The sequence below is a fragment of the Triticum dicoccoides genome, chromosome 3A, assembly GCF_002162155.2.
Source record: "Triticum dicoccoides isolate Atlit2015 ecotype Zavitan chromosome 3A, WEW_v2.0, whole genome shotgun sequence".
Classification (NCBI taxonomy): domain Eukaryota; kingdom Viridiplantae; phylum Streptophyta; class Magnoliopsida; order Poales; family Poaceae; genus Triticum; species Triticum dicoccoides.
This window is the reverse complement of record NC_041384.1, coordinates 740,190,698-740,201,897: the sequence shown is the minus strand read 5'-3', so window position 1 is coordinate 740,201,897 and position 11,200 is coordinate 740,190,698. Positions and strand designations below refer to the sequence as shown.

Below are 11,200 nucleotides of genomic sequence, written 5' to 3'. Positions count from 1 at the left end.
CCTAGTCGAAAAAAATAAATGTTGGAGCACACATCATGTAGAAATATTTAGGAAATTATATTAGTTGTGTTGAGGATTAGAACCTGAACAAACAACGTGAACACAATTTGAAAATATAGATGGAGAGAGAACCGATTAGGAAATTTTGGTGAGAATATGTACGCCGATATGAATAAACTATCTTAGTGGGCTTGCCATAACAGAAATTAGAGTATGATCAGCGGGAGCAATTAACTATATGCAAGATACTGCACCAACATATTTGAAATAATGCTAATAATAAGCTGGGCGCCGAAAAATAACACAAATGTTTATAGCATATAGATGGTTGAACATTTTATCTAAAATATACTTTAAAGACAATGTAATGAGTTAGTCATCCTTAATTTATCACTCCATATTCGGGTGAATCACAAAAGTATAAATTAAGAACAATACATTCCATCAAACTTTGATAATATTAGCTATTCATGTATAAAGATTAATACAATTATAGCTTTATTCGGTATGGATGATATTCCGTAGTACCATTATTCATAAGTTTATATAGAGCTATACATACTATATATTATCCCAAATTTGAAACAACTTTAATAATGATATAAAAAATCTAAGGCCACACAACAAGTATTCGAAAAAACTGACATTTGGAATCCCTTCATTCCTACTTACCAGGCACATTTTTTTCTTGTTTTTCCTAACAGGTTTGCTGAAGCACATCTAGATGTGCCCTAAGTATTGTACATCTAAGTCCTATGCCATTGAGTCCACGTGAAGATTTGTGCAAGCATTTTTATTAGTCTTTTTTTTCTTTTTTCCTTCTAGTTTGATTGAGTCACTTAGATGTGCAATAACTAAAGCACATCTCGATGTGCCCTAGACAAACTCTTTTCCTAATTATCTAGGGTGCTATGGTTCCCTCATGGATGGTTCTCTATCTTTCCAATCCCCCTTATCTTGGGTACTCCTTCCGTAAATTGCTCTCGTGGCATTAACTATCCCACCATGCATGGAGGAAATCAATGCATGCATATCATTAACTATCTGAACGTCTAAAACCGAAACGAGGCACTGCAAGATGCCGAGGGCAAGCTCGTCCAACTACACATCCAATTCTCACTCTCCACCACTCATTTATATGCGGGCTCGAAGTAGAAAATTAGATGCTCCGTCCAGATGGGAATATAAGTCAGGCACGGTATCTAGGTCTTCAATTTTTTTTTGAAACTTATCTAGGTCTTCAGTTTGACAAGCGAATAATATGCCACACGAAAATATGGTAAGAAACTTCACCCGACAAGGAAACTAAATATACATTTTTGTGTGGCATATAACATATATTTTGCTAGTCAAATAGATAACCGAAAAACCGGTGTCTGAGTATACTCCCATCCAAAGGGAGTAACAACTATGAATTGAAAGAGCGTTTATTATAGTAGACCCTGTTTTCATTAAGATACTTTGAGTCTAAGGACATCATCAATGTATAATTCTTTAGTTGGTAATTAGCCGGGGGCCACTCAAATATGCTACTAGTAGCAAACTTGATTAATACCAATATTCACCGAGAACCGAGACTACGCGAATGACTTATTCACCGAGACGGAGGTAGTATGATTAATACCAATATGGCTATGGACTTTAGGGTGAAGCTCACTTGCTAGTATTTTATGTTGTAGTTTTAACCCCTCAAATCATGTGAGGGGAGAGAGAATTTGTTTTTGATTCCTTGTGGCATAGCACTATGACCCGGTCTTAAAGATTTTTTGTTGCTAGGACCCTTCCTACAATGCTTGAGGATATGTCATTAGACCCATATTTTTGCAACATTGGAGACATAATATAATATTCGATGATATATAGGTTATATTTCATTCGAGATGATATCTTAGGCCTGTCTCAATGGATATTATCATAAACTATTATCATTAAGTGATACTAATTTAGTTACTACATTCCCATCATTTTATAGCATCATAACCTATATTTTACTGTGTATAACTTATAATTTATAAGAATAATTACATGCATATTGATTCAGTATGTAAAATTTGGTATAAAAACAAAAATATAGGTTATAAGACCAGAAAAAATTTATGTATGTTTTTACACTATGTTTTTACATTTGTAATTTTATGTAATATAATATATTTTTTATGGCGAGTAAATATTTCTTACGTTATCTTTTTACGTATGAAATAAGAAAAAAAATTACAAAACGTAAAAATACGATGCATCGATGTCAAAATAGAGAGGATGTGAAGAATAATTATTTCTCACCCAGAATGACGAGTATCCCTTAAAATCATTGTCAAAATACAAGAGTACAAGTAAATCGGGACGGAGGCAGTAGGAAAAGACGGAACATTGGGAGAGTCCCAACAGTAAAAAGCCAAACTCACTGAAAAGTAATGATTAAAAAGAAGATTCACATGCCCACTTGCAGTAGCACCAAGCAAAAACACAAGGCCATTCGACCAGTAAATATATAATTAAAAACACTGTCACGGTTCCCTAGTTGTAATTTTTTGGGTCATGGTGCTCAATGGAGTTGTTTAATGTTCAACTAGAAGGCGTTAATGTGACATATCGTAGTTTAACGCCATGGCGTGGCAGTGACATTGGCAAGCAAACTAGCCGAGTCCTGAGTGTCCTTGTCCTCTCCACCCACCACTAGTCACAAGTGTGCGTCCGGCTCCAGTCCCAGTCCCAGTCCCACCTGAGTGCTGCCCAACTGCTCTCCTCTCCTGACTGAATCTTGGTGGGATAGGAGAGCAGAGGAGAGGCGAGATGGGCCTCGGCGGCGGCGGCGGGGAGGGGGTCCTGGCCGTGGTGCCCATGGAAGCCATCCCGATGGCCGAGCCGCAGATCGTCGCCGGCGGCAAGATCGTGGGCCTGCGGGCGGACCTGCTCGACTGCCATAACTGCCGCCTCCCCCTCAAGCCCCCGATATTCAAGGTGAGATCTGCCGGCCGCCCCTCTTCTCCAAGATTCCGTTTTTCGTTCTCTTGAATCTGGCATGGCGTGAGGGGGTCACATCTGGCGTGAATCTTGGCGGCAGTGCGACGCCGAGCACCTCGTCTGCTCCTCCTGCCGCGGCCTCCACGGCGAGGCCTGCGGCGGCCGCGCCGCCGTCCACTCCGCCCTCGCCGACATCTTCGCCGCCGCCGCCACCGTGCCCTGCGGCTACGAGCGCTACGGCTGCGACGCGGGGGGCGTCGTGTACCACGAGGCCGCCGACCACCGCCGCGCGTGCCAGCACGCGCCCTGCTGCTGCCCGGACCGCGCGGGCGCGGCCGGTATCGGGGGCTGCGGCTTCGTCGGCTCCCGCCAGGATCTGCTCGACCACATCTCCGGCCCCGACCACTCGCGCCCCATCATCGTCGTCCGCTACGGCCAGCCCTGGAACCTCAGCCTGCCGCTCTCGCGCCGCTGGCACATCCTCGTCGGCGAGGAGGACAAGGCGGTGGCCGCCGCTGCGGGCGCCGAGCGGCACCGCAACCTCTTCCTCGTCTCCCTCGGCGAGCGCGGCGCGACCACGGCCGTGTCGCTGGTGTGCGTCAGGGCGGACGGCACGGCGCCGAGCGCGCCGCAGTTCGCGTGCAAGCTCGCCGTGGAGAGCGACGGCTGCAGGCTGACCCTGGAGTCGCCTCTGGTGTGCAGCAGTTCCCTGTCCGGCGGCCTGCCCGCCGAGGTCAAGTGCCTGCCTGTGCCCAAAGACTTTCTCTCCGGCGACAGTGTGCCCCTCAGCATCCACATCGAGAAGCTTCCGGCTCCCCCTGCTCCTCCTCTAGGACTAGGAGTTGCGCCGGCCTGTACTTCCCCGGTCGCCGCCACTCCTCCTCCTTGCCCGGCCGCCACCATCCCGCCTTCTCGTCCGTCCTCCGGCTCCTCCGACAACGTCGCAGTCAAGACGGTGATAACAGATCAGAGCTACAAGAAACGGAAGTCTGCCAACCCAAGGAAGCTGTAGGGAGGAGGACGATGGGCCGGAGTAGTACGATGATGAATGGCCGACTAGTAGTATGCATAGCAATAAGCTACGTATTATTTTGTAATGTGCAATCAGTGTTCAGTTTCTTTAATCTGATGATGAAGTTCATGGTTTTTTAGTCTGAAATAACCAGACAGCCTGCATTCCCTTTGCTGAAGCCATCCTGCCCTATTATTTTGTTGTGGTTACTGATCATATGTGTGGTTGCTGTTCGGTACATATGTGCTTCTACAGTTTAAGCACAGCATCTTCAACAGGTGCCAAAAGAAAACCCTTTTTCTTGAAATTTATGTGGTCCCGGATTTTGTTGTTACTGATTCTGTGCATTTGTGCTGCTACAGTTTTAGAACTTTAGTGCTAAGAAACTCAGAACTTAGGTTCGAAGATTGTCTGAACTTTCATACACTTCCAAAAATCAACATGGGCGAGTACATGGCAGTTATTCTCACAGGCAGAGAAACCGTACGTTGCTATAAATGGAACGACCAAACCATATACGTATGCCATGTGCAACTTTTGTCTGGTTTTAAATTCAAGAAACATCATACTCTTTCACAGCTTTTTACTCGCTCTGTAAACTAATATAAGACGTTTTGAATCGTTGCTTTAGTGATCTAAAACATTTTATATTAATGTACCGAGGGGGTAGATCATTGTGTACACTGCTTTTTTCATAGTCTATATATATTCTATGTTGCACCGATACGGCGACACCGATACGATGATACGAGTACGGCGATACGGGATACGGCAATCTGTAAAAACAGCAATATGCGATACGGCAAGTATATATATAAATAATTATAAAATGACATGTAATAAAAGCCAACATAATAAAATGTGTGAGATGAGATCAAAATGTTGCCATGGAACTCCCTATAATGCCATGTTGTACTTCTATCTCCTTCCCTAGCAATAGACAGCAACAACAACATCAGCAAGTAATAATTTTATCTCACAAACATCAACAAGCAGCAACACAGCAAGCACACCCCACATGAAAGCCAGCAAGCAGCCAAACATACATCAGATCCAAATTAGTATAGTACTACTACTACCTAATGAGAGAGTCTGCTACTACGGTCTATGGAAGCCAGCAAGCAGCCAAGCATGCATCAAGATCAAGCACACATCAGTACATCACTAGGGGCTCGGGGTAATTGCTGTTTACCTTGTGAGTTGCGACGGCGGTGGAGAAGAGCAGAAGATTCAAGCGGAGAGGCGATTCCAGCCGGTGGGGGCGAGTTGAGGCGGCAGCGAGGCAATTCCAGGCAACGCCGGTGAGCCACTCCAGGCGGCGAGTGACTCCAATCTGCGGCTGCGGCCGGCGGGGAGGCTTGTCCAGCGGCGGCGGCTCCCTCGTGCAAGCTCCTATCGTGCGAACAAAACAAAAGAGAGGGAGCCCAGATGCTAGGGTTAGCCATGGGCCTTCCAGTGGACTGCCGTGTCGCTCCCGTATCGTAGACGATGCACAGGACGTATCAACGTTTTTTCTTTTCTTTTTAAATCGGAAAATAGGATACTTCGCCGATACCCGTATCCTAGCTGTATCGTGCGTATCGCCGTATCGGGAACGTTTAGTACGCCGATACTCCAGTTTCTGGCGTATCGGTGCTTCGTAGTATATATTCTTAGACATCATCCTTTCCTTGGCTCTTTCAATAGTCCTCTCTATGTGGTTGTGTCGTCATGTGCGTATTTGTCGCCCCTTCCCTAATAACGGTGAATACCAGATGCATTTTTCATCATTGTCGCGTATGTATGGTAGCGTATTTGCCGCCTCTCTTTGGTGTCATAATTAAGAGGGGCACATACAAACATACATGTCTCTCCTTCGCCAACAGTTGCAACGATCCTACCTTTACCCTGCCTCATTCGCCTCTCCTGCACAAGACGATGAAGCACTTCAGGGCTGAAATGTTCTAACTGATCTACTTGTCGTCCAACTAAATTCTCAATTTAATCTAAAGTAGATAACATTAATAAAAATAGTCTATCTCTCAATATTTTTTTTGTTTTGATACCTAATAGAAAATACTATGAACGCAGATTTATGAAACGGCATTGGATACAACAAGCCCAATGACCGTGTCAAGTGGGACATGATCTAGGCTAGAGTCCTTCTAGCGCAAGAAAAAAAAAACAAAAGGAAGATAGAGAATTCTATGATTAATTTGTTTTGGATACTTGGTTTGTACTTTCTACTTCATAGAATAGACACGGGAAACAAAATTTTAGTTTGTTTGAGTGGTTCTTGGGTGTGGGGCATGTCATTGTGAGAGGCCGTCAAATGGGGTGAGGTGAAATGATGCGCGACGCCTGTGGATGGGAGGAGGTGGGTTGGATGAGCATGACTACCACATGCACAAACTTACTTTTAGTAGCAATGAAAATACAAGTTCCAACCTACAAATGGTTTGTTGCATTGCTATGAAACAAGAAAATGATGGTTAAGTCAACAATAAATGTTTGCAAAAAAGTCAACAATAAATGTTCACAAAAAAGCCAACAATAAATGACTTTTTTATTTTCATCTGGATTATTATGTTACAAGGCATTTCTTTCTTCTTTTAACCAATCACTCGAGAAGATGTATATTTCTACCTCTACTTCTCACCATTAGGTCAATCACCGGCTGCGAGGTCATTGCATCATTGCTCTCCTCCAGTGTCATCCCTACTCTGGTGAATCTCTGCTGCTATACTAGTCTCCTACCTTGTGGTTTTTCTTGCGCAGCCGATGTTGCATCGTTGCTCCACTCTCATTCGCCTACTCCAACGAATCTTTGCAACAATTCAATGCAAAAGAAGAATAACTCTACAAAATAAAAGGGCCAATGATTTCAGCACACTGTTCCTATAGGTTAACCCACAATGCTCCTAGGCTCCTAGTATTGGGAGGCAAAATCTGTCCAACTTCTCAACTTAACACATTTTCGCCAAAAATAAAAACTTCTCAATATGTTATAGCACTAAGCAGGCCTTGTTGCTAGCAGCACATGCCACATGTCTGGTGAATGTGCTCATGTGTCCACCCTCGTTTATTAAGAGTGCAGAGGCACAACTTAAGTTGTTTATTTGAGTAGCAGAAGTGATTAGTGAATGGAAATCAGAATTGAAGTGAGAATCTTGAGCATCTAATGAATAGAAACGGGCACCTGAGGGCTGAGGCATGTCCAAAGTGCCATATGCCAAGTTACTCGGCTCCATATGTATTTATCTACCCCACCAAACTTGTCAAGAACATCAACTCGCTGCATCCTGTGAACTGAGCGACTAATTTTTTTATAAACAAAAGCATCCTCTACCTTATTCACTGCAAGAGGCAAGAAAACACATGTCCACCCGCCACCATCCCTCCTCCTCGTCCAGCCTCCTCCGACTCAAAGTCAGCGATGACAAATCAGAGCAACAAAACCAGAAATATGGGAAGCCAAGGAAACTGTAGTGGGGATGATGATGATGGAGTAGTACGATATGAATGGTCGACTAGTATGCGTAGCAATAATTTATTTTGTAATGTTCAATCAGTGATCTGTTTCTTTAATCTGAAGTCCATGTTTTTTAGTCTGTAATAACCATACAGCGTGCATTCCCTTTGTTGAAGCCTGCCTGCACAGCCTGCATATTATCTGTGGTTACTGATTCTGTACATATATGCTGCTACAGTTTTAGCACTTTAGTGTTAAGGAACTCAAAACTTAGGTTTGAAATTTTTCTTTACTTTCATACACTTTGAGATGACATTATCCATATTTCAGAGGAATATAAAAATCAACATGGGCAAGTATTTGCCAATTATTCTCATGACAGAGAACCCGTGTGTTTCTTGGGAACGACCAAACCATATAGATATGTGTCATCTGCAACTTTTGCATGGTTTTAAAAGACGATGATAAGAGATCAGAGCTACAAGAAACGGAAATCGGTGAACCCAGGGAAGCTGTAGGGAGGACGACGATGGGCTGGAGTAGTACGACATGAATTGGTCGACTAGTAGTATGCATAGCAATAAGCTATATTTTGTAATGTGCAATCAGTGTTCTGTTTCTTTAATCTGAAGTCCATGGTTTTTAGTCTGAAATAATCAGACACCGTGCATTCCTTTTGTTGAAGCCTGCCTGTATTATTTTGTGGTGTCTGATTCTGTACATATGTGCTGCTACAGTTTTAGCACTTTAGTACTGTTACCGAAAAGCTCGTGTCCGGCTTTACATATAAAGCAACGACCAAACATCATACAACTCAACACACCCACTCGGTACCACAACACACACTCAAGACACCATATGAGAGCAGCCATACCGAGAAGGTGTGTATGATGAACTCAAGGCACGATACGAGGGTGATAAGAGCAGCTACACATAGAAGCCGTGTATGATGAGCTAGATGCTCCAAGATGGCGCCTTTAGGAAGGAAGCGACACCAAAATGCTGCCACCGCCCGATCCAGGGATCGGGGTTTCCCCCGGAGCAACAGAGGAGGTGAAGTAGAGCCACGACGACGTCTTCAAGAAGGGAACGATACCGTAGATGCCGCCGCCGCTGACCTGGCATTGCCAGAATGGGTTTTCACACCAGCACACCCTATGCATCGCCCAAACGGAGTACACCAAGCCTAGTTGTCGTAGCCGTCACCGTCCGCCGCACGTAGACCACCATGTCACCCGCACGACGTCAGTCCACACTCTAGCCACGAGCTCCTCCCACGGGAACCGTGGCTACCACCACCAAGGCCGTCGCCCCAGAATCCAAGACCCTGACACCACCCCACTCGAGATGCTTAGCTTCGACGATGAAAGAGATGGGCGGAAAGCACCCTCCTTTCCTACGCCTGGGCGGCCCCTAGCCCCGAGACCCACCCCAGGGCCGGACAGATCTGGCCACCACCGCCCCGCCCTGCCACTCCCTGGCAAAGGACGAGCTCGCCGGTGGTACACAACCAACCGTCAGGAGGCAAGGATGATGTCGCGGCCCTCCTGGCAGGGGAATTGTCCCTCAATGGTGGACGACAATTAGGAGAGGGCCAGCCTTCTGGCGAAGATAGCACATGCACGACAGGGAGAGGAGGCGGAGGCCAAAAGCCCAAAACTGTTCGCGTGCAGGCGAACCGACGCCGAAGAGACTAGCCGTCGCCACAGCCGGAGCCGCCGAGCTACCGTCTAGTGCTGCGTAGCAAGAAGGTCACCACCGGACCTCCCTTCATCAAGGCCGCCCCACGACCACAGCAGCAACAACACCAAGCTACTGCCCCAACCCGCGCCACCCGCAGGACACCATCGCAACAGAGGCCACCGGGGTGCCCACCACCACCACAACACTTGCGCCTCCACGCCCAGGCCGGGTCCAGCTGGAGCCCCACCACCCCACTGGAGCATATGGACACCAGCTGCATCACCACCACCTTAACAGGGCCACCGGTCAACTCTGCTAATGCTAACCCCCACACCAACCAAATCTGGGCAGGGAGGCCAGATCCGCTGCAAGCTCGCCCCGGGACTCCAGATCCCCAAAGCCGTGTCGTATTATGGAAGAGGGGAGGAGGCGGAGCTGACAGCCACCAGGACGCCGGGAGGATGTAGGGAGACGGTGCAGGGCCGGCTCGACACTTGACACCACCGAGAAGGGGGGAGGGCCCCCCGCGCTAAAGGGAGCCCCCCGCCACTGCCACGCGGCCTTTGGCCTGGGACACCCCCGGCGGAGGCGAGAAAGGGGAGGTGGCAAGGAGAGGCGAGGGCCGACAACACTAGGGTTGCCTCCTGGGGGTGCCCGGGGGAAGGCCTCAAGAGGGAGGGGGTGTCCACCCTCCTGCCAACAAGACCACGTGAAAGTGGTAGGAAGAAGTCAAGAACTCAATTTAGTACTATTAAGAAACTCAGAACTTAGGTTTGAAGATTGTCTGAATTTTCATATGCTTTCATATGACATGCAAAATAACCACGGGCGAGGTTGCCAATTATTCTCACCCACAGAGAAATCGTGGGTTACTATAAATGAAACGACCAAACCTTATGTATTTGTCACGTGCAGCTGAAGGAAATATGCCCTAGAGGCAATAATAATGTTATTATTTTATTTTCTTATATCATGATAAATGTTTATTATTCATGCTAGAATTGTATTATCCGGAAACATAATACTTGTGTGAATACATAGACAAACTAAACGTCACTAGTATGCCTCTACTTGACTAGCTCGTTAATCAAAGATGGTTATGTTTCCTAACCATAAACATGTGTTGTCATTTGATTAACGGGATCACATTATTAGGAGAATGATGTGATTGACATGACCCATTCCATTAGCTTAGCACCCGATCGTTTAGTATGTTGCTATTGCTTTCTTCATGACTTATACATGTTCCTATGACTATGAGATTATGCAACTCCCGTTTGCTGGAGGAACACTTTGTGTGCTACCAAACGTCACAACGTAACTGGGTGATTATAAAGAAGCTCTACAGGTGACTACAAAAGTAAATGTTGGGTTGGCGTATTTCGACATTAGGATTTGTCACTCCGATTGTTGGAGAGGTATCTCTGGGCCCTCTCGGTAATGCACATCACATAAGCCTTGCAAGCATTGCATCTAATGAGTTAGTTGCGAGATGATGTATTATGAAATGAGTAAAAAGATTTGCCGGTAACGAGATTGAACTAGGTATTGAGATACCGACGATCGAAACTCGGGCAAGTAACATACCAATGACAAAGGGAACAACGTATGTTGTTATGCGGTCTGACCGATAAAGATCTTCGTAGAATATGTGGGAGCCAATATGAGCATCCAGGTTCCGCTATTGGTTATTGACTGGAGACGTGTCTCGGTCATGTATACATTGTTATCGAACCCGTAGGGTCCGCACGCTTAAGGTTTCGATGACAGTTATATTATGAGTTTATGAGTTTTGATGTACCGAAGTTAGTTCGGAGTCCCGGATGTGATCACGGACATGACGAGGAGTCTCGAAATGGTCGATACATAAAGATTGATATATTGGAAGCCTATGTTTGGACATCGAAAGTGTTCCGGATGAAATCGGCATTTTACCGGAGTACCGGGAGGTTACCGGAACCCCCCGGTAACCTAATGGGACTTAATGGGCCTAGTGGAGAAAGAGGAGAGGAGGCCTAGGGGCTGCCGCGCGCCCCTCCCCCCAAGTCCGAATTGGACAAGGAGGGAGGCGGCGCCCCCCTTTCCTTTCTTCC

General features: G+C 46.1%; 1 protein-coding gene across 1 annotated transcript; it reads left to right on the top strand.

Annotated features, from left to right (window-relative positions):
• Positions 1-2,790: 2,790 nt before the first annotated feature.
• LOC119270596 (putative E3 ubiquitin-protein ligase SINA-like 6) lies at positions 2,791-4,111 on the top strand. The gene is made up of 2 exons (XM_037552611.1): positions 2,791-2,958; positions 3,062-4,111. Exons 1-2 carry the CDS (start codon positions 2,791-2,793, stop codon positions 3,971-3,973), a joined length of 1,080 nt encoding a protein of 359 aa, XP_037408508.1. The 3' UTR covers positions 3,974-4,111.
• The last annotated feature ends 7,089 nt before the right edge of the window (positions 4,112-11,200 follow it).

What these genes read in the sequence shown, in the direction of transcription:
- LOC119270596 (XM_037552611.1), top strand. Translation starts at nt 2,791, where the DNA reads ATGGGCCTCGGCGGCGGCGGCGGGGAGGGGGTCCTGGCCGTGGTGCCC. An exon ending in TCAAGCCCCCGATATTCAAG is followed by an intron (nt 2,959 to 3,061) that starts GTGAGATCTGCC and finishes TCTTGGCGGCAG; the next exon opens with TGCGACGCCGAGCACCTCGT.